The sequence below is a fragment of the Fukomys damarensis genome, unplaced genomic scaffold, assembly GCF_012274545.1.
Source record: "Fukomys damarensis isolate Sample0158 unplaced genomic scaffold, DMR_v1.0_HiC HiC_scaffold_37, whole genome shotgun sequence".
Lineage (NCBI taxonomy): Eukaryota > Metazoa > Chordata > Mammalia > Rodentia > Bathyergidae > Fukomys > Fukomys damarensis.
The window spans coordinates 59449976-59474123 of record NW_022900949.1 but is presented as its reverse complement, the minus strand read 5'-3'; the positions used below and the strand labels follow the sequence as shown (position 1 = coordinate 59474123).

Below are 24148 nucleotides of genomic sequence, written 5' to 3'. Positions count from 1 at the left end.
TTTACTAGCTGCCTAATAGCCCATCCTGTATTTCACCCTCTTATAATTTAATCGTTTACAGTTAGTTATTTGTTCCCAGCTTTTTGTTTCATTTTTGGTTGTGTTTTCACTTTTTTCATCTTCTCTCTTTCTTCCATTCATGAGTTTGTTCCAATCTTCTTAAAGTGCCCTCATCCCTGAAGACAGACTCTCCTGGAGTAAGAAGAGTGACCTTGTGTAATTTAATCTCTCTGAGCCTTTGTTGGCTCCAGTGTAAAATGAAACCCACAATGCTTGCTTCATGTTTACCTGAGGGTTAGGGATAAGATATGTAAAGTACCTGGCACATAAGAGATGCTCAGAAATAGTAGCTCTTTTTATTTCAGAATATAGACTGCTTGGAAATGTTCTGGCCTTGCTTGATATGGGAAAAAACAAAACAACAAACACATTTGGCATTCAGGAGATGGCTGTTTTATTCCTAGTGTCATTCTGCTCTTCCATTCATGCTAGAGAATATTTCTGTTGAAAATGCATTTTCCCAGCATTAAGATCCTGTAATTCCAAATTCAATTACATGAAAGTGGTCATTAGTAATGAAAATGGACACCGATGTGAAATGAGAACCAACAGCTGTCCGAGGAATGCAAGTATTTATAGCTCTCTGGAGACTCAGATTAGGCTACAGGGGCTGATGGGGCTCCACAGAAAAGCTGGTAAAGGAGATTCCCTTTTTCTGTTACTACTCCACCAAAGAGAAGATTCTGGGGCCAGGAGGAGTAGGGCGCCCGTGAGCCGTGTTCTGAGCAAGTACAGAAAGAAGGGTCCAGAACTAGCCTTACACGAGGAAGCAGAAAAAGGGGTTAGGATGAGAGGAGGCAACGCCAGAGAGGGCCATTTGCTTGCTCTTCAGCTGAAGAAGAAGCTGAAGGCTGAGTTCCGTAAGGTGCAGGGTGAGGACAGGTCATCCGGGATCCATGTCCCCCCACCAGGCCTCTCCGGCACGTACTTAGAAGCAGTCCTCTTTGAACATACAATTGCTGGAGGTTAGCTTTCTTGGCTGTCTTCTGCATTCACGCCCACCCTGAACGAAGCCCCCCTTTCTTCTGTATTTTCCTACTCTTTCAGTTTTCTTGGTTAACACCTTACATTATTCGTGCCCGGAGAGCAATCGCTTGTGTTCTCATATATGAGGTGGGGGTGTCTTCTGTTTTTGTTGTTCCCTTCTCGTGCTCTGGATGTTCCACATTTTTATTTGTACATTTTTACTTAGGATCCATGTGGTCAGCACCTGTTTTGTTCCTGGTTTAACTACTATGCATGTACTTTTTTTTTAGTGGCCAACAAAAAATATAAATGAGTGAAGTGAAGTAGCCCAGTAAAAAAAATCAATAAAGAGCAGTGGGAACTGTAGCAAAGTAAGTGTTATTCCTGGCTAAAAAGATAGCAGCGACTCAGCGGACTGCTGGTGCCATGGAGTTTGTAGAGCTTTTATTGCCTGATCAGTAAATGAATGAACAGTTAAACACCCTTTTCTCTACCTTACATAGCTATAAAAACAATTTACTTAGTACTTTTGTGTGATGATGATATGTTTTTGACCTGTCACAGTTGTAGCTTTATACAAATAGCATTCTTTTTTTTAAGTCCAAAAAGTTACCATCCTATTATATTACATGCCTGTTAGCCTAAGGAAGTTAACATAATCCCAGTAGAATAAAGATACAGCCTTGTATTTTCAAAATAAACATTGGGAAGTAGAAACTTTGCTTATCTTTTTTAATGGTAGTAGGCTTCTGTAACTCATGATAATATCAGTATTGAACAGTCAGTAGAGAAAAGAAGGGAAAAGCAGTTTATGGGATGGAAGAAATATTCTAGTTTCTTACAGAGTAGCAATACCTTATTTTCACCCACCTCAGCATGTTCTATGGAGATACCGTTGCATATACAGTGTATCTACAGTTATTCTCACATTTTTCTTCATGAGAAATTCTCAGAAAAGTGAAATGTGATTGTACTTGCCCTTGGGTACTTAAAATCCATATTTTAAGCTCGGTTGCCTTTGAAATTCTCATGAAACAGAAAGATATAAGATATGGGTGATTATTCATTATGTAGAAGATTTTGAATAATGTGTCAAAGATCCATTAAAATAAATTGAAATAATAAATTTTAACAGCTTGGCTACAAACTCGTAGGGGATGTTGAGTAGGGAAAGGCACAGCAGAGCCAGTGGCTTACAAGCCACGCTGATTGTAGGCAGATAAAAATTCGTGTGTGAAATCCATAGGCATGCGGGACGTTCCCTCTTCCTGGGCTTCCTGAGGAAAACCATATAGACACCTTGGGATTGTAAGCAAATACCAGGCGTGTATGTCCTGTTAAATTATACTACCAGATACGGGCAGAATCTAATACTACAAATCCATACCTAAGGTTAAGTTCTTATGGGGAAAGGCCCTGGACTCCAAGGTCAAGTGTTCAGCCTAAAATCTCTTGCCATATGACCTTGTGCTATTTACCTATTGCCACATTGATGATGCATTTAAAAGAAAAAACAATTCCATCAAAAGCATGCAAGGATAAGCATTTGTTTTTGCTTAAGAGCTTATTGGTTGGCTGAGCACTTCTACTGATCAGAAATAGGTACCTATGGCTTACTCACATGCCTGCAGTCAACTAGAGGTCAGCAAGGTGCCTTAGCTCTGCTCTCAGCTGAGCTCGCCTGCATCTGGGGCTTCTGTCAGGACCACTGCAGGATGGAGCTCTGTGCTGTGAAATCACTCATCTGCCAGCAGGCAAGCCTGGACTTGTTCTGAGATTGCCAGCTGTGGCAGAGCTCCCTGAGGAGGGGACCTGAGCTGGAAGAGTATCGCTGCACTGCTTTTTGTTGGTCACAGGGCCAGACCAGGGGTTGGGGAATAGACTGATGGGAGAAGCTGAGAAGTCACTCTATAGAACAGAAAGAAGAGTAGCAAGGAGGGGAAGAACTGAGACCATCTTTATATTAGGCTACCACAAGTCTGGATCATGTTGCTGGACTTCTCTGATGATATCTCGAGTGATACCTGTTGGCAATTATGTAGCCCAAGGAGTTGATGTAAGTGAACTTACTCTTAAACTGCAATTCAACACTCTAGTTCAAATGACATGAACAAGTCCTGGTGGGCCAGCGGAGGATAAAATATTACCAAAGAATCTTAAATATTCATGCATCGGTGCTTGTGGTCTAAGCTGGTGTGCAGAAGATTCCCATTTCTGAAAGCAGAATACGATGAATAGTACTGGGCTTCAGAGCTGGCTCCAGACCAGCCCTTCTGTACCACAACCCGGGTCAAGGACAGAGCCCTGATTCACAATAGCTGCTGCCCCTCTGAAAGTCAGCAGCAAACTTTAGGATGGTCGCATTGTTTCTCTGTGGGAGTAAACTGGTCTTGTCTGGGTGTTTTGAAAGCAGTGTTATTGTTATACCAAATCATGTCAGCACTTTGCTATGCTTTTGAGATTTCTTTTTGTAGTTGAGAACTTTTCATCTCTGCCATCTCTCAGTTCCATGCATATTTCAGTAATATCCCTGGTAACTGCAGCTGAAACTCAGCACAGCCATTTTCTCAGTAACAGTCTTCCTCCTTGTAAATGCCAGGAAGACACAGTGCAGAACTCTCCTCTTTACACTGTCCCAGTTCTGGCCTGTTCGTACCGTCATACAGGAAGCTACTTCTGCTCACACTGACATGTCTAGAAGATGCTTAGGCTTTGATATCTTTAAGTTCTGAGTCTTCTCCATCAAAATACCCTTTCTAAGACCCTGGTACCCTCTGTCAGTAACACTGGACAACACTGTTGTTTTTAGTTGCTACGTGGTGTATAAAGAAGAGGTTCCTGGGTTACCAGGACCTGCAGAAAGAAAATCAACCTGCAAGATACACTTCCAGCAGCATTTTGCATGCTATGCTCCGCCAAATGCCACTCAAAACATCAAGTAACCCTGAAGAAAATACCTTAAAATCATATCTGTAATTAACAAGACAAAGATCTTGTTTTGTTTTCACTTCAGACTGTGTGAAAAGATAACACGCAAATTAGACCCCTGCAGCCCAAATTTTGCAAGATTGTTTATGCACGAGGCCAGGTGTACTCTGAGGTGTAAGGGCCAGGAGCCCAGGGAGCTGCATCTTCAAAACTGAGGCATAAGAACAGCTATATGTGCTGGAGGGAGAGTTATCTGAGGCCTTCAGTGAGTATGGTGGCCCCACAAACCCTACAATCAAGCCACTGCTTGCGAACTATAGTTAAGTTTCACCCAAAGCCGCCTTCCTATTAAAACCAGCTTAAAGGCTAAAGGCAAACAAATCTTTCTTAAAACCTGAACCCATTTTAAGATGTCCTTATTACTAAAATCCCCTCTGAACCATTAGCTATAATGTCATATCATTTCCTTTTCCTGGGAGTAACACTCTCGGTGATTACCACTGTAAGGAATTGTAAGTCTCGCCCCTTAAGAAGCCCTGTTCAGCTTCCCGCTGTGAAGATGTGGTACTAAGGCGATTTCCTGAATTTCTACCTGAGGCGTTTTTTTCCTTTCACCCTATTAAATCTCTCCCCTTGCCTTTCCTGAGTTACAAACTCTGTATGGGATAGTCGATTTAGGTCTGTGTTAAACCTTCTTAGAAGGTCAGTTCAGGGCAGAACAACAGAATAGTCTGTATAGCCAGACTTTTTTCAGCATGCAATTATAGATCTTTGGACATTTTAAACTTTCTTATGTTATGGTGCTATCGGGCTGTTGTATATTTGCTCAATCCATATATCCAGTGATCAGATACTTCTTTGCAAGATTTTATTGAATGATAAAAAGCTACATAATCCTAGATTTGTGATTATGCTAGTTTTTAAAATGAGCTGTTTTCAATTTGTAAATTTTTTCCCATCATCTTCCAAATCATGAATCTTGAGTTTTATTATTAAAAATTGATTGATTCTGTTGTCCAGAACAACTATAGATATTGAAATTGGAAAATTTAATTTATATGGATCAAAGAAAAACTTGAACATATTACATTTCAGGGGGATAGCCAATAAAAGAAAGTAAAAAGGAGGTAATCCTAGTGCAAAAGAGGGCCAGGCTGTCTAGTAGTTAGGGACAGCTTGAGTAACCTCTGTCAAAGAGGTAATTTTGAATCAGAGATTGCTGTGATTAGGCAAAAGATACTAGAGCATGATTTTAAAGATCCTTTGTGAAAGTCATTCCGCCTCTAAAATATGGTGTTCCTTTGTCTGGGCTTCCAAAAATAGAGAAAAGAGGTCAGTTAGTGTATACAGAGTCCCCACACCATGCCAAGCCCCAAACAAACTCTTTTAATACTTCCTGTCATACACCAAAGTGTGTATTATTCACCGCATTTTACAGATGAGAAAATTGTGTTTCGTAGAACACTGGTAATGTGCCCAGAGAAGTGAAAATTTGGAACCTAAGTCCAGCTGCCTTTGAGCCTTTTGCCTCCCACCTTGCACCCTTGGGCCTGGATCTTCATACCTGTGCCTGAGGAGGAGGAGAAAAATATACTGAAAACCCTAAGAGAGAGGCAGCTGCATTTTTTAAAATAAACTGGGTCCTTGAGTAATTATAGAATTGAACAGTAGGTGGCAGTACAAACCCATAGAATTGCACTTCCTACATTAAGTCAGGGCTGTTTTGCTTTGTTTTTACCCGGGTTCTGGGTGCTGGGTTACTTTCAACCCAAGAAGTGCTTTAAATCAGTCATCTGAGCAAAGTCAGCAAAACACACATACCATCAAAACATTTAAAAAATAGAATGTGTTAAATATCAGGTAAATGACAGAGCAAATATATGTCCTCTACCCTGTAACTGGCTAAGGCCAGCATCCTATGATCTCCTTTTATCACCTTAGGAGCCTCCTTTTGCTTTTTTTTTTTTTTTTTTTTTAATCTATGTCTACACAGAGACTGTGGCTACAAGAGATATGAAGAAAATTACTTTTTTAAAACTATTGCCAAAGAGAACTTAAATGTGTTTGTCTTTGGAAAAAGGTTAGGGCAGAGTGGAATCTGACTTCTGGCCAAGTGTACCTGCATAGCACATACTCCTGGAGTTTCAGGATTCACCACAAATATAACGAGCTCCCCAGAGGTCTCTGACTCTGACTCTGTGCAGGAGGCAGCCAGCAAAACCCTGCTGTGTTCTGAGACATGACTCCTGACTGAGTTTTGTGTTTCCCTACATTTCTCTAGGGTCCAACCTGTGGTGTTTTTCTCTTTTAGTAACATAAGTGAGCTCCTTCAATTGGTTTTTGGCAGCTGCCTTAAATAAAGGTTTCCTTCAAACAACCTTATTCTACTGGGAATAATTCTTTTTTTAAAAGCTTTGGCCTTGGAATGATGACTCTAGTAAGCTTTTTTAGATTGTCCCTCAGGGACCCTAGGAGACATCAGGCAGCCTTATTTGGCTAAGGACGCATTCATCTTGATTGACAGGATTGTAAATTCAGCAACTCAGAACATTTATCTGGAATTGCACTGGGTGCTATAATATGTGGCCTTAAATAATTTTTTATTTAACATGAAACGTATTAAAAAATGAATAGACTATTAGGAGGTCCTCTAATAAAATCACTTATAAGTGAAGGATAATATTGGTCACTCATTTCTTCCCCATGACGAACACGTACAACTTTCAATTAGCAAAATCAGACAGTTCCGTTGGCTGTGGCCAAATAGTATTAGTAAGTAAATACAATTAGTGTTTGTTGCTTTCGACCTAGATTGCAGAGTGGGATGAACCTACAGATATGCTTTGTCAATGACAGTGGCAGTGATAAGGACAGTGATGCTGATGACAGTAAGACTGAAACCAGCTTGGACACTCCGTTGTCTCCCATGGTAAGTCCAAACCGCTACGAGCCAAAGCGGTGCGGTGTCTTCGTGGGCATTTAGCTTCTTCCGTGTTGTGAATCAGGAGCAAACTTTCCAGGTGATCGAAAAAGAAAAGTCTCTGGGAATTACATACTTCTGAAAATTGGTAACCACTGACAAATCGAAGTTGTAAAGATACATAAACTTTGTTAAAATTAATGACTACTTCTCATATTAAACTATAGAAGGCACAAGCTATATTTCAAAAATTGAAAGAAGAAAATTGCTAAGAGTCATTTGGGCTTAGAAATATGAGTTAATTTCTTTCTCACATAGTATAGAAGTTGGCTGAATAATAGTGAATGCTTGTTGCAGGGTGTTTTTACTCTCTCTGAAGTCTGTCCTTTACCTTTTTGTACCCAAGACCAACAAGTAGGAAATATGCTGGTCGTTGAGTACAATGCAGTGTCAGAATATCTTTGGCTTTCTGAGATCCTAGCTACTCTGAACACCAACATATGCCTTAGCTCTAGGTTAAATGTTTTGTTAATATTTTCTGTTATGAATTACACTGCTCTTTCTACTGAAAGTAGACCTTTTTATTTACTTAAGATCGGTGTAAGGCAAGTCGAGCAGTTTTAGGGGCTGATGTAGGAAGCTCTAGGCTTCTCGGAGAGCAGGCTTAGGGGGTGCTAGTCCCCTTCAGCAAGAAGATGTGTAGAAAGCTCAGACTGCTCTTTCTTCCTTTGCAGAGCAAACAGAGTTCTTCCTATTCTGATAGAGATACCACTGAAGAAGAGTCTGAATCCTTGGACGACATGGACTTCCTCACAAGGCAAAAGAAATTGCAAGCTGAAGCCAAGATGGCCCTTGCCATGGCCAAACCCATGGCCAAAATGCAAGTAGAAGTGGAAAAACAGAACAGGAAAAAGTCTCCCGTCGCTGATCTTGTAAGCAGCAGAGGCTGAAACACAAGCAAGGGTTTGGTCGCTGTACATGGTTGATACCCTTTCCCAGGATTATGCAAACTTGGGTTTCTCCAAGGCAGTGTGTAGAAAGTACTGTCATTGAGAAATAATTGTTTCTTTTTCCTTTCTATTGTCATGCTTAAAAGGATACAGACTCAATAGATTTCTTTCACAAAAATAAATTCTCTTGATTCAGTCTATCTTTCTGAGGGGCAATATTGGTTGTCATAGAATATTTAAATACCTTTAAAGAAATTTTGACTGTGGCATAGCTCACTATTGCTATGATTTTCATTCTCACCTTTTAATGGATTGAAATGAGCCCTTGATATTTAGAGTTACCTAACTCTTAACTCCTATACATGCTCTAGCCAAGGGATATAAGTCTCAGTTTTCTGATCTGTAAAATGAGTATAACCCCCGTATGAAAGCACAATTATGAGGATTCAATGAGACAAAGCTTTCAAGGCACATTGCACAGTGCTTGTAGTGTGGTATAAATTATTACATATTAGCTACTATTAATTTTATCCGTATCAATGCTATTACTTATGTTTCCATTTGTGTTAAATACCAAGAGGAAAGCTTTTGATGCTGGTAGTGTAGCGTGTGGCGTGTGTCTATAGCAGCGCCATGGGGAAGATCAGAGACTGGGAGCTTTTAAAGCACAGAACCGGAACCGCAGCGGGTGCCTTAGGGTGGGTCCTAGAGAGGAAATGAGGTTTTGCATTCAGGGTATCTGTCATGCTACTCACACGTCCACTTCTTCCCCTCTGTATCGTCAGCTGCCACACATGCCTCATATAAGTGAATGTTTGATGAAAAGAAGTTTAAAACCCACCGACTTGAGAGACATGACTATTGGGCAGCTACAAGTCATCGTCAACGATCTCCATTCCCAGATCGAAAGTAAGTGTGGGGCACTTAGACCTGGACATGAAATGTAAGTCATGACGGATCTTCTATATGACATTGACACTGGGTTCCTTCTGTGTGTTTGCAAGAAAAAGAAGAGAATCACAAGGCTCTTTCTTTGGTTTTTGTTGTATTTCTAACTGTAAAATGTCAGAAGCTTTATGTATTTCTCAATGTTCGTAACGGTTACGTGTCCTTTTGTATTTTTCTTAAATCTCCAGTGCATGTATTTAATTCAAAACATCTGTTCTTAAGAGTACAATTTAGTAGCAACAAGTCAGTTATTGTACTACTTTGCTCATACATACATTTGTTTTAGGCAGCAGCAGCATCACCAATCAAATCAAATTATTTTTATTGTGTGAGGTTCTACGTAGCGAAAGTATAGGTTACCAATACGTGAAAATTACATTACGAAGTGCCGGCCTTTTCCCCCAGAATAAAGAAGGAGCTGTAACAGAACTGTGCAGAGGGGATGGCACGTGAGTGGTTGTAGGGACTTTCACTGGCAGTGATCAGTCTTACGGAGAAGGCATGTGGCTGACCATCCTCACAAAGGTACAGTGGTCAGCCAGATGATCTCCCAGCCTCTGGAATGTGACTCTGTGAAACCCCATTGGATTCACAGATTAAAAGGGATTCAAAAGAGAAACCAGCCAAGTGCATTCAAGCAAACCAACTGTTGAAAAGCACTTATGAGCCAGGCAGGGAAATTTGAACTATAACTAAATGTTTTATTGATTTTTTTTGTTTTGTTTTACAAATTATAAAGGTAATTGTGGTCATGTGATTTTTTTTTTAAGCTGCTGTCTTTTAAGAGGTACCCACTGAGGCTTTTGTGGATGAAAGAAAGTGGCATCTTGGGTCGGGGATTTGGCTCAGTGGTTCTGCTGCCTGCCTCGCAAGCGCAAGGGCCCGAGTCCCCGGTACCAAAAGAAAAAAACAAAGTAGCATCTGGATTGCTTTAAAATGATCCAGTGGGAGCATAGGAGAGAGAGGATTTAAGATTGGCCATAAGTTAATCACTGTTGAAACTGGTTAGATGTGGGGGGATTTATTAACTATTTTTACTGCTACTGTATCTGTCTGAAATTTTTCATAGAGGTTTAAAAAATATTAGAAAAAATATTTCTGTGTACCTAAGGGCTGAGCTGTGCAGGAAGCCTGCTGAGTGGTAGGTATAAAAAGCTACCCCAAGAGCACACTGGAATAAATGAAATTTTCACTAGGTCCTGATGAAAAGTTGTATTCAGTGCCATGTTGATACATTCAATATTATTTTAAAATCAAAAAAGATACAAGATTTTAATTAAGAAACCCATAGGTTGATAGGATTTTTATTAAAAAAAAATTCTAGATTTTAATTTCAGTTGAGACTTAATTACAAGAATTGTTATTCATTCCAGGACTGAAAAGTCTTTCTAATATTTTTAACACCGAAACATCTTCTTTAGACTCTTAAATAATAAAATTGTAATCCAGTCATTTTTGGGAGCAGGTGGAACTGTGTACTTTGGCATGTGATTTTCTCTGTTTTTAGACTTTGAAACTAGTCTGAACTAAAAGCAGATAAATACACCACTTAAAGACAGAATCTCTTAAAGTATGTGGGGGGTTCCTGAATGGCCCCACCTTTTCTTTTGTTTCCCTACCCAGGGATCGCATCAGTGAGTGTTTTCCTCCTGTGTCTGCACCTAGCTGCTCAGGGGCTTCTCTGAGGGAGAAAAGAGTGAGCCCTTTGCTTCTTCATAGTTTTTATGCAATAGCCAGTTAACTCAGTACATGATGGATTTGAGTAGAACTAGAAATCTCTGTCTCTCTCTATCTGTGTGTGTGTGTGTGTGTGTGTGTGTGTATGTATTTGGTAGCAATAAAATGTATATTTTTTTATTTCCAGTATATGTCTCAGGAATATTTTCCTTGACACCCTATTTTCCAGAGACTCTATGGATTATTTCTTCAGGCCTTACACATCTGATTATTCCAGAAATCTGATTTTCCAATATTTTAACACGATGCTTTCCTTTGGAACAACTTCCTAGAGCCACACAAAGGCTTTGAACATTCCTGATGTACCTCTCCAGCTGGGTGTCTGATGTAGCACAGCCAGGTGCCAGGAGGCTCCTCCCACACTCAGTGTGGCGAACAGCATCCTGCAAAGGAAGGATAGAAAACGGAACATGCTCATCTCTTCAAAACAAATTCCACTTTTTCTAACAAGCTAGTTCTGGGCAACTAACAATTTATTTTTGTATTTAATACAAATGTCATTGAATGTATAAGTTGAGCATTCACTAAAATGTCAAATGCTTTGAAATGTTCACCAAGTTTCAAATTTTAGAACATTTCAGATTTAGGATTTGGGGGTAGTATTGATTCAAATACTCCAAAATCATCAAACCAGCAAAATCTGAAACATTTTCTAGTCCCAAGCATTTAGAGTAAAGGATACTCAAGTGATACTTCTAACTTGACTCCATTTCTTCCAGTACCTCTGAAATATGTAACTGCTCATATTTCTCCAACTGCTGACTTCTAGGCTTTTGAGAAGCTAAAGTAAGAAGTCTGAATTGTCACAAAAATATCTTTACTGTGATGTCTAGCTGTGTCCATGTACATGTGTGCCTAGGGTACGGGAAGATGGACAGTGCATAACTGCATGTTCTGACGTGGCCGCGGTGCCATTTCTAAGTGCTCCTTTCTTTGCTCCAGGCTTGAATGAAGAATTGGTCCAGCTGCTTCTCATCCGGGATGAGCTGCACACAGAGCAGGATGCGATGCTGGTAGACATAGAAGATTTGACCAGGTCAGTCTCTGGCTTTCCCTTCCGAAGGAGGAAAGAAGCCCCGATGTTCTGAAAGTTAAAATTAGGGCACGAATTAGCTGTAGAGAATGACATCATCCTCCTCCTTGTGTAGCTCACCTGGAGTGAGTAGTGAAAAGGAGGGAAAGCAGCCACACTTCCCCCTTATCAAATGCATCGCTTTTTAGTGGCCCTCCTCCCTTTATGATAAGTCGTCAGGGCTTGGGGCTTTTCCATTTTTGCCAAAATCAGGGACACGGTTCTGGCCTAGAAAGACTATCCCGAGGACGGTCTTCTGGGGAGCTGACCCTGAGCCCTTACACGATGGCATGTTTCCACACATGAGCAGAGATGTGCCATTGACGCTTATATGTCCTAGCTCTTGAGCCTCTCTGCCGTGTCCAAAAGGCAGGGCCCCCGACATCTGTCTTTCCACAGCCCCAGTGCTATCTCATTGTTGTCACAACAGGAAAACTTCAGGACTTGAATTTCTAGCTGGGCTTTGAGCCAACTGCCTCTCTATAAAGAGGTAACAATTGTGCCCTTCCCAGGAGATGAGAAACTAGGCCAGTGATGGTGAACCTTTTAGAGACTGAGTGCCCACACTGCACCCCACAACCCGCTTGTTTATCACAAAGAGCCAACCCTGAAAGGGGTCTCGAGCCCCCTTTGGGTGCCCCTTGCCCAATTATGCCACTCACTCACCGAGAGGTCCGGCAGGAGATCTTTATTGTAGGGGAGGCGAGCGGGAGGCAGGAAGGAAGAGAGAGAGAGAGAGAGAGAAGAGGAAGAAGAAGCAGAAGAAGAGAGAGGAACAAAGAAAGGAAGGTCCTTTTGAGTGAGCTACTTTTAACCTATCACAGGCCAGATTGCTTTTATGGGCCCAGTCCTGCAGACACATGTTTCAACTTCCTGGACCACTGTGGCCTTGGGGGGAAGGGAAACCAGAGATAAGGGCACGAGGTCATTTTAGGAGCCAAGATGTACCAGGAGAATGCAGCCTGTGAGGCGGCGTCACAGCATACTTTGACATGATCAATTCCCTAACATTCCCCACTCTTTGATTTTGGATGACAATAGACAGCCAACATGTCCATGGCAGGCGGAAAAAGGGGCGGAGAGTCTGTCTTCTGTGTCTACTTCCAGCTGAATTGTGGCGACGAATCAACCTAGGGGGCAGGCATGGAGGTTGGCCGGCTGAATTGTCCTTTATGAACATGGAATTGTTGACAGCAGCAGCATTGTCATTGGAATTGTTGGTTGGGCTTCCTGAGAAAAGTCCAAGCACACAAATCAGTTAATGAGGGAGGGGAGAGTAGAAGATAATTTGTATGAGGCTGTGGACTGGTTGGAGGGTTATTAAGTACAAGTATAACGGTAAAGATTGTGACTTCAGACAGGGTGAAATCTGTTAAAGTTTTTTGGAGCTGTGCATTAGTGATCCAGTCAGCTATGCAGGTAATAGCAGGAGGGTGGGGAGCAAACCAGAGAATATCAGTCTAAAGATCATTTAGAAAATGTTTAAATTGAGCCAAGATCTGAGTTATGGTTAGTTGGTTGGCTGTATATGTAACACGGTGGTCTCACTGGGGTCTCTGGCCTGATATCAGCTGGTGAGTCATCTGTCGGGAGACTTGAGTGGAGAGGCGACTGACCTGGGATTGAATAAGATGGAGAACACAGGGGGCAACTGTATAGGTAGATATGGAAAGGGCAGCAGAAATCAGCTGTGGGCCAGTGTGAAGAGCAGCAGGAATTTGATGATTTGGTCAAAAAACTGGCATAAGGTGGCCTGGAATGTGATTTTAGGAGATCATACCTAGGTCTGAAGGAGGGCTGAGTTAGGCTGGGAGTGAATCAAGGTATATACGAGGGGCTTATTGGCTTGGGTAAGGTTTGGGAGAGAAAACAGGAGCAGGAGAGGAACCATTATTGTTTCCAGCAATTAAGAATGGCAAAGAATGAGATTATGAGGTAATAGGTCAATGAGACTAAACACCTGGAAGTAAAATTATAATTGGGAGGAGATATTGTGGCCAATCTTATCCCAAGGACAAGTCCCAGAAGTACTAATAGAATATCAATGGCTGTTGTAGTGTGAAATGGGTCACAATACCCTGTGAGAGGATGAGAGGGTAAACAGTTAGGTTGGCTTATCTGACTCAGGACTGGATGATGGTGAAGGATCCTGGGCAATACTTAAATTTAGAGCAGGGTTTTGAGTGCATTGCCTCCTGGAGTCAAAGTCTATGAAGTTTTCTGGATAGACCTGTTTTATTTTAGAGTGGTGGTAGCTGAACTTTAGTTAACTTGACAGCTGTGGGAGTAACCATAAGTGTCTTATATATGGCTCTTTTCATATATAAAGTCTTTTAAGGTATAGGGTGGCCTTCCAAACAAGATCTCATATGGGGAGAACCCAGTATGACTTGGGGTATCTTTTATTTAAAAGAAGGTCAAAGGGAGCCGATCAACTCATAACCTGGTGTTATTTGACAATATTTACCTTAAGGGTATAATTTATCATTTTTTAACCTTACAAGAACTCTGAGGTCAATAAGCAGTATAACAGTTTAGCTAGATCTTATATAACCTGTTATAAATGCTGGCCCATTGTCATTGTCTATGGAGAGAGGCAGACCAAACCTTGGAATTTTTAATAAAATCTTGTATACTTCTGAAGCCCTCTGTTTTTATAAGGAAGGCCTCAGGCCCTCTAGAAAAAGTACAGACCCATATTAACACATTTATAACCTTTATAGGGAATGGGTGTCTTAATCAAGAGAAATATTTGGGAGGAGAATGAGCCTCAAAAGTCTGTCACTAGTGTCTGTTTATTGATTGTCTCTTTTGGTTATTCTTTTCTGATGGGTGTTTAAGACCATATTAGAGTGAGACCTGTGTTAATCAGTGTGAACTTCTTGTTATCTATCTGCCAAGGTCAGTTAAGTCTCTTTAGGCATTATTTTGGAACCATGTAATAGAGCCTCTCAGCTCCCAGTGTCAGCTGTTAGGATGGGTCCCGGTCTTGTTTGACCATGGTGCTTTTAGCAAAAGCATGGAAGAATTTTTTGGTGACCCTCCTTTAGCACACATTACATTTGTCCTCTGGTATCCAGCAATCTCCCTGTTCAGGAGGTTGGGTGACTTAGCAAAGATGTAGGATGTTGTAAAAAAAAGGTTCCTTCAAGCCTTGGATCTTTGATGACCTTGGAGGGCTAGAGCCAAAATATTAGTGATCTCCTTAGCCCAGTTACCTCTTAGTGTTGGTCTCTGTGTTTTGGTGGTTGAACACCCAGAAGAGAAGATCAGTGACATCAGTAGTATAGTAGGAGCTTAATCATCATAATTATCTAGCTAGCAAGTATCCTGGAATTTAAAATACAGTTAGAGGGCTATTATTTTATCAATCATGGTTGTTTAAGTAGTTAATTTTTTGTAGAATATTAACAGAAAAACTTGTAATCAGGTGTCACACATAATGATAATATTTTAGTATGACAACCATGATGACATCTTGGTAACAAACTTAGATGTGTATCATAGTATAGAATAGCCAATGTTAAATGTATTCATCTTTAAAATATATATATATATATAGACAAAAACAAAAAAAAGAAACATATTTAAGTTATTGCCTTTTGATACAGTACCATCTAAGGAAAGTGCATGGGCCTATAAATATACCTGTAACCATAGGTAGGTGGAGCAGAAGAGAAGAGAGAATACCTGGATCAAAAGGTTATTGTCATAAACAACATGAATTTCTTTATACAGAAACTTATATTTTGAAGATAACCATCATAAACATGTTATAATAACATATTTAACAATGCATATCTTTCTATAATGGTATAAAAATTATCTGGGCTCCCATTAGTGAATAAAGATCAGAATAAATTTTCTAAGCAGCTGCTTCTTTATTTATCAACAGGAGTGTACCCAAATTTAAAAGTGTATATTTAATTATTTTTAAATTTTTATTTGACCTATAAAACCAGATAACATTTAGACAGACAAACATATAAGACAGTTTAAACTCGAGTGTACCCAGATGGTTTTGGCCAATTGAATTATAAAATCTTTTAGTTATGACTAGTCAAAACCTTTGCAGGTCAATTAACAGATCTCATAGAATTAGAATCAAAAGGAATGAAAGCTGTTATTATAAAAGTAAACCTTCTGTAACAAACTTGAAACCAACAAGCAAACATATATATTTTCTTGTTAAATCATTTTCACATACCTTTTCTACATAGTTAAGCCTTCTGGTCTTGTATATCTTTCTTTATATCTTTCTAACAAGACATGCATACAAAATCCTTTTATATCAAAAGTATATCTCTTACCCATAGTTTTTTTTTAATATTTTTTTTCTGCCGTCTCACTTATTATAAATCTTCTATAACAAATTTCAGCTTAAAGTATCCTTTTTCTGTTTTTAGATTGTTGTATCTTAAAATTTGACTGGCTGTCAATAGAACAGTATTAACCTTGAGTTTTTATCAACAAAGTACAGAAAAGAGCAAGTTAATCTTATAATCACAATTCAAGAATTTGCAATATGCAAGAAATGTTTAAAGCACACCAATTAAACTTAATTCAAATTGAAACAAGGATATATTTAACAAATAGTTAAAATTTCTAATTTGATTTTTTTTTGTAAAAATCTTTTGATGTCTGGTAAAATATAATTGTAGTTTTTCTGGCTTGTAGTGTTTTTTTTTGTTGTTGTTCAAATGGGAGTGTTAAAGGGAGAGTTGGCATGTTTCAGAAGTCTCTTTTGTAAGAGATAATGTATTATGGGAGTTAGTTCCTCTAAGTTAGAGCAGGGGAGGGGATATTGTGTCAAGTTAGGGAATTGTGAGGGATTTTTAAGGAGAATTCTGACGGGGACATTTGGCTACTGAGGGAGAGTGAATATCCCACACTTGAGGATTAACAAGAGAGGGGCCTAATTGGCCAATTGGATTGGGAAGATGAGGATTGGAGGGCTTGAGATAGTACCAGGCAGAGGGAAGTTGTCGGAGTGCTGGAAGGGCTTGACCATAAAAAATGAATGGATGTTCCAATTTGAGATAAAATGTCACGACCCAATAAGGGGACGGGACAGGATGGGAGGACTAGGAATGAATGAAGGAATGAAAAGTCGCCAATTGTGCATGACAGTAAGGGAGTCTGGCAAGGGCACTATAGTTGTCCTTCTACCCCAACAATAGAAGGCTGAGAAAGGGAGGTAGGCCTCCAGTATTCTCATAGTGCAGAGAAGCTGGCACCAGTATCCAGTAAGAAAGAAATGGTCCTACCTGCCACAGTCAAGATTACCCTGGGCTCCTGGGCAGTGATCCGCGTTGGGCCAGATGTGTCAGGGCATCTTCATTGTCCCTCCGTTGTCGCTAGACCTATCAGGTCCACATGTTGGGGAGCTGTGGGGCTGATGGTCTGATGGCGGGTGGACACCAAGGGACAGTCTGTGCCCCAATGTCCCCTCTGGTGGCATTTGGGACAGGGCTTAGTTGGCACTCTGGGATTAGGATAGTCCTTTGCCCAGTGGCCTTCCTGATTACACCTGTAATAGGGGCCTGATGGTTGGGAGCCCTTTTGTAGGAGTTTTCTTTCCTGTGGCGTAGGTCCTGGACTGGTCGAATTAAGAGCTTGTGCTAATAATTGATATTTCTTTGTAATTTTGAGGTCATCTCGGCCATGGTAGGCCTTGAATGCTGTGGCCAGGACCTCTGCCTGAGGGGTCAGGGCCCCCGATCAAGCTTTTTTTAGTTTAAGTCTAATGTCGGGGTAGCTCTGAGAGAAGAAATGTATCATAATTAATCTCTGACCATCCACAGACTCAGGGTCTAGTTTGGTATGTTGACGGAGGCCATCAGTTAGCCTTTGTAAAAAGGTGGGTGGATTTTCGTTCTTGTATAATTTCATTAAGCTTTTCATAATTAATGGCCTTCATGGCAGCTCCGCGGAGCCCATGAAGGAGACAATTTTGGTACCTGTTTCGAGCTGCAATTCCCACCTCTGTGTTGTAGTCCCATTCTGGGTTCTGATCAGGGACTGCAGCAGCACCTGCCGGGTGGTGATTGTTGGTTAAATGTTCTTGGTCTGCATGTGTATGAGCCTGATCCAGCACTCTTCTATTTTCCTCAGGAGTTAAGGCATTGGTTAAAACTAAAAAAAGATCATGGTAAGTTAGTTGATAAGACTGAGTCAAAAGTTGAAATTGTTTTATAAAGGTAGTTGGATCGTCTGTAAAAGAACCAAGCTTGGCCTGAATGAGAGCTAGTTCAGACATAGGAAAAGGAGTATGAACGCGGACAATTCCTTCCGCTCCGGCTACCTCGCGCAAGGGCGCCATCGTGTGACCCATATGTGATCTGGAACGAGTAAGGGGTGGAGTTGGCGCATGGGGTGGGGCAGTGGGTGGTTCAGAAGAAATGAGAGAGGTGGGAGATTCAAGGGGTGGGGAGGAGTCAGAGGGGGTGGGGGGAGGAGTGAGAGGTCTTCTTGTCACCCGGTAAGGAGGAGGGTCATCTTCTGGATCTGGTTGGGTTGAAGAATCTGGAAGGAGGGGGGTCAGTTGTGGGGCGACCTTGAGACAAGAGAAGTATGGGAGAGACTTTGGTGGTGGAACAAAGAGAGGGTTGGCTAGTCAGATAGGAAAAACCCTGGACATATGGGATCTCCAACCATTTTCCTTGTCGCTCGCACAAGTTGTAAAGGTCTCTAATCAGACCCGATTCAAAGGAGCCGTTAGGCAACCAGATGCTTTGATTGTCTAATTTATATTGGGGCCAAATTTGAGTAGACAAGCGAATTAGCCGTTTGTGTTTTAAATCAAGACCCTCCAAATTCCTGAGTAAGCACCCCAAAGGAGAGTCTGCGGGTATGGAGGAGCCAGAGCCCCTGACCACCAGGACAGGAGGTTATCAGAAGACCAGACGTCTCCGAGAGTTCTGATAAAACTCCTCTTTTTCTAGACCTGGTCTAGAAAGCTGAAATTCGGTCTCCTGCAAAGGCGTCCCTTACTCGAGATAGGAATTTATGTGAACTAAGTCCCAGACTTAGTTCAGTTGAGTCCCGGACTCAACAGAGGCAAACCCGGTTTGCCAAAACTGAGGGACAGACGACCTGGGCCCCGGCCTTGTCCCGGACGTGATCCTAGTGGGTGGTCTGGAGTCTGGGGTCCCCCGTTACCCTGAGGACTTCTCAGAAAGGGGAACTTACCCAAAAAGGTGTGGGTCGGAAGATCAGTAGGTCGGTGATGGCTGCAAAGAAGGCGACGAGGAGAATGGTCGTGGACGTTGGACGGGGGCTGAGCAGAGCGCCCTAGAATCTGGGTTTCAGGCCTCAGGCGTTTTAGCCTGTGGGCCTGGCAATCCCAGATCCCACTTCTGACATCAATGAAAGGGGTCTCGAGCCCCCTTTGGGTGCCCCTTGCCCAATTAGGCCACTCACGCACTTTTATCAGTTTTGGGGTGGGCTATTGCTTATTTATGAGGAGTGAGCTACTTTTAACCTCTCACAGGCCAGATTGCTTTTATGGGCCCAGTCCTGCAGACACAGGTTTCAACTTCCTGGACCTCTGTGGCCTTGTGGGGAAGGGAAACCAGAGATAAGGGCATGAGGTCATTTTAGGAGCCAAGATGTACCAGGAGAATGCAGCCTGTGAGGCGGCGTCACAGCATACTTTGACATGATCAATTCCCTAACAAATCCTTCAGTTAAACCTGAATACTGAGGTTTCAGTTTAGAAAAAACAACACACACTCTTGGCTCACGTGCCAGCGGCAAGGGCCCTGGATGCCTGCTGTGGTGCATGTGCCAGAAGTGTGCTACCACTGAGCTAGGCTAATGCTGGTCAAGGTCTTCCATTTCTAGTATCTTCCCAGTAGAAAGGCAGGCCATACATTATGTATAGCGGATATGCCGTATATATGACCCTAAATCTGTATACAAAGTACCTTAAATACTGTAAAGACCGCTGTGGTTTCAAATTCACTGTGGTGCTTTTCTGAGACAGTCTATATGAAATCTTAAGCCAGGAGACAACAGTTGCTATTAATCTCAGAAATGTTATTCAGAGACCCAAAGGCTCCTAAGAAAGAACACACTACTTTGTCATAATATCATAAGGAATTAACCACATGATCCAGAACCATCCCAGAGAAGAGTAAAAACATAGGTAGTGATAATTGCTCTCAGCTCATACCATGGGACTTCATCTCAATGTGTAATCCGGGATAAAATAATTTTATGATGATGAAACCTTTAATGTAATGTTTTGGTAGCAAAATAAATGCTGCAAAATTGTATGAGATCTTTTTTTAACAGATATGGGCTGCTGTATTCTGTGCTTTAAGTATTATATTGCCTTGTCCCTCACTTAAAAACAGTAGGAGTTTTCATACTCTGAGCATACTTACTTGCATCTAAAATATCATAGTAACTCTCAAATGTTATTGCCACCTAAAGATGTATTTGGGCACTACACCAACAACTGTAAAACAGACCCTTTTTGTTAGTCTAAGAATTTGCATAAAAGTATTGAGATTATAAAAAAAAGTATTAAATTATGGGAAATTAGTGGTGAAACACACAGCCAGTATCTACGTTTTCTGAAAAACCTCTGAGCTCTTGCACAAAGTCTGTGATTATCTGTGACAGCAGAGACCTCTCCTCTGCCTCTCGACAGTGTTGTTATTCCTTGATAAGGAGACATAGCGAGGCTTCTCCCCATCTTGCAGAGCATGAGGCTGAAACTTAGATTTACGCTCTGTGTTTTTAGACTTTTCACGTGATGTGATCACGGAAGCCGTGCAGGTAGGAGTGTGGGTAAAAAGGAAGAGTTACCAGTTAAGAGGTATTGGTAGAGCCCTTTAAATTAGAGCAGTCCTGCAATAGAGGGAGCACACAGTGTCCTTCACAGCCACCCACTTGTGGGGAGAAGGCCATGCACCTGTTCCCAGCTGCACAAACCTAACTTTGCTCTCAGAGAACAGCTTAAGACAACAGGCCCAACATCCTGCAGCAAGATCTCAGATGGGTGATTGTGTGGCTAAAGGGACAAAGGGAAATTTTTCTTCATCTATTTCCTTCACCAGTCCAACGCCTACCATTCTAGTTGTCAGTTCATACCTGTGATTCTCACTACAGAACCAGCAGGGGAGCTTTACAAACTACTGATAATTGGGTCTCTCTGAGATTCTGACTTTATTATTATTTGGGGTGGCCTGAGCATCAGGATTTTCTTAAGCTCCCAAGGGATTCATAGCATAGCAAAATTTGAGAACTACTAGTTTAGATAGTGCCTCTTTGAAAATGCCCTCCCTGCCCCTAAGGCTTGACTTTTTGCCAGTCATTCTCCTTTTGTGATGAGTTGTCACCTCTGCCTAAGTCAGGGCAATAGTACTGACCCAGGACAGGCCCCTGGGAATTGGCCCCAAGTCATTCCTGGCTGCTTTGATTCCAGCACATGAGCAGCCACGCGGTGGGCATCAGACCATGTTACTCCCTGTCGTATGATCTGGTTTCCGATCACCAAGACTCTTCATGTGCTCCCATCCCTTCTGTTCCATTTGTCTGTAGCCCTTCCGCACCTGTCCATAAAACTCTTCCTTTTAGCAGAAGGCAACTCCATTTTCATCCAGAGCCAGATCCCCAGAGCCTAGCACAGGGCCTTAGTAATGACTGTTGATAAAAAAAAAGTCTTAGTGGGGCGGGGGTGAAACTAATCTTTAAAAATACTTTAATATAATTTGTCAATGAAAATCTTTTAGACTTTAGCCCTTTGCCATGCCTTGTTTATAGGATTATTTTATGATAATAACAAAAAAATTCAAATGCAAAGGAGTTACAAGAGAGATGAACCACACACTAGAAGTCCGAAGAGTCCAGCTGAGGGCCTCGATCCCAGAAATGTCCCACACAAGTCTAACTAAAGGCTTAGAGTCCAAGGCAATGTCCTTCTCAAGTCCAGCCAGCGGCCTGGAGCCCACAAGAATGCCTCATGCTCGTCCGTATTGAGGATCTGCACCTGGAAGGCCCAAAGGCCAGTGGTACAAACCAGAAAACCTATGTTGGTGAGATGAAGGATCTGTGCCACCAAGCTGGAGCCAGGAAGTGATGATCACAGTAAAGATCAGAGCTCCCCTGATGAAAACAGCAGCCATTCCCACTGACAGTGAGGCCCTGAGCTCCTCTTCCCATGAGGACAGCCTAGCTTGCATCAGGAAAACTCCACAGCAAGCTTCGCCTAGAAAATCAACAGGCCAAGATCTTCCCCTCCAGTTCTCTTATTATGGCTAGTGTCAGCAATCCTCAGGTGGGTCCTCCACACCCAGACCGTACTGATTCAGTTCAGCTGGGTGTTACAAGGTGACCATTAGTTAATCCACTACACCTTTGTATGTATTTCTCAGAAGAGCATCCATCTTTCAGTATTTTCTGAGCTGTCTCCTGTCTGCTTTTCTGTCCTCAGAAAACCCCTCAGTGTACGCTTCGGCATGTAACATGCACACAGGTGTATAGAATAAAGCAACTTCTGTAAGAACTGCAGTTAAATTAGCTAAAGTGGGATCTTAGCTCACTGGGCATCAAAGTACTTCTTGAGTTGAATTTGTTTAAGAGACGCCATGAGCTAATTTTAAGAGAATGATCACAGCTCTTTTATACACATAAACAGAACTGTGGGATGGTCAGCTATAAGGAATGTTCTTTTTCAGGAATGCCGTGATGATGGTGTCTTTCCCCTGAGTTCCCTTATTGTTACAAGAGTATCACCATTTATTTGTGGGCTGTTGAATGAGGCAACGATACTCTTCTCACTTCCCTATTTCTGAAAGTATCTGTGGTTTGTCTGCACCATAGATATGGGACATTCTGCATAAAACCAATGAGTTAAACTTGACGTCACTGACTACCCAAGTCTAACACATACATAAACTGCCCCCAAACCCTTGCTTACAGCTGGAAACCACAACCTTGAAAAACCTTGTTTTTCTCTTGCAAAATTTATCATTTCCTAAAACCACTATCTTTTGCAGCCTTCAGATGCTGCCATTCTCTGGGAAATGCTCATTCAAGTCATATGAACAGCTTGGCCATTTGTCCCCTCTGCCTCCATAGTCCAGCTCCTGGCTTGGCCTCACAGGTCGTCATAGAGCTTGATAAATAAGAAGACTCACCTACCCTCTGTGAGGCCTGCCCTCACTATTATTTTTGTGCCCTTAGGGTTAACTGAGGGAAAAATCTGATGCCAGCATGGTAAATCTTTACAGTATAAAGGCCTGGCACTTGTTAGACATTAGCTTTTGTAAGAGAAAATTAGATTATTGGCTGCAGATTTCTGTCGCAGCTTTCATTAATACCTGCATCTGTGTCTGCATGCATGTGTTTACATAAAGTTTCACTCAGTGACTCATCATGACTCTTCATTTTGACTTTTTGTTTAATGTTTCCTTTCTGTCTTCTATTTCTTTACATGCTGTTTGCTCCTTTCTTGTCTCTCTTCACTGGAGCACATTCCCAGCAAGAACAAAGACCTCATTGTCTTGCTTGACACCAAATCCCCAGCAGCGGAAGCCATGTTGTGCATGAAGAATGCACATTTTAAGTATTTATTAATAAAAGTATCCCAGACACTTACCACTTTTCATTTCCAAACACAGCACCTTTCTTCTCTAAGGAAACCCAATAATGTCTGTAGGTCTAGAGTTAATCCATGAAAGGAGTCATAAGTAGAATATAAAATTGGAAGAGGCCAAGTCAGTTTGAATAAGATGCTCTTCCTTGATTGTCATGTATTCCACTCTGAATAACTCTGAACCTTAATTTGGAGTATGTGGTAGCTGTTGATTGCTAAACAGTTTGGATTGTTCTTTTTAGACTAAGTAACTGTTTTTATTAACTTTACAGACATGCTGAAAGTCAGCAGAAGCACATGGCAGAGAAAATGCCTGCAAAGTGAAAAGAAGCCATCCAACCAGAGGACAAGCTAGAATTTATTTTGCTTCTGTGGTTGTAAAAATGCTGTTGCTAAAAGGTGGCACAGAAACAAATATCAGTGTTAGTCATTGATGATGTCTGAAGCTTAATGTCCAGTGATTGGCCTTTGCTTCTTAATTTATTTTAATTTTTTACTCATGCCACTTAATATCAGGCATTTTAATAAAATATTGTTACAAAAAAATGTACAGTACTTACACCATCACAAATCATGGTTAATCAAAGAGGGTAGCTTTAACTTTATTTTTATTTGTTTAGAGATTTTAAGTTGGAGCAGTATTCTACCATTGACTACTTTCATTCTTCACTGTAGTTTTAAAGAAGAACTGTAAATGACGGTGCTATCAAGTCAAAAAATACATGCCTGCCTCGTAGTGAAGTCGTAGCTCTCCGTAATATGTATATTTTAATCAGTTTTCAACATTTTGTGAATGTTGATTACCTGAAGTTCATTTTTTGATGTGCTATTAACATTCTGTTGGATTCAGAGGGTTCCTTGAAAGTTTTATGTATAAATATGTAAAATAAAAATTAAAACTTTGTTTCATATGATATGTCTTTTTGTTCACTAGCGGAAACTCTTTCCTTGTTTCTCAC

The 24148-nt window shown here is 41.3% G+C and overlaps 1 protein-coding gene across 3 annotated transcripts in view; it reads left to right on the top strand.

Moving 5' to 3' along the window:
- LOC104861674 (IQCJ-SCHIP1 readthrough transcript protein) overlaps positions 1 to 23728 on the top strand; it is a 571872-nt gene extending 548144 nt beyond the window's left edge. For 2 of the 3 annotated variants that reach the window (XM_033759716.1, XM_033759715.1), the window contains exons 3-7: positions 6766 to 6883; positions 7609 to 7806; positions 8610 to 8733; positions 11452 to 11545; positions 23462 to 23726. In XM_033759716.1, the coding sequence (XP_033615607.1) occupies positions 6766 to 6883; positions 7609 to 7806; positions 8610 to 8733; positions 11452 to 11545; positions 23462 to 23513 (586 nt within the window). In that variant the 3' untranslated portion in view covers positions 23514 to 23726. Of the gene's footprint in view, positions 1 to 6765; positions 6884 to 7608; positions 7807 to 8609; positions 8734 to 11451; positions 11546 to 23461 lie in introns of all 3 variants that reach the window. The other variant, XM_033759717.1, reaches the window with a different exon arrangement.
- The last annotated feature ends 420 nt before the right edge of the window (positions 23729 to 24148 follow it).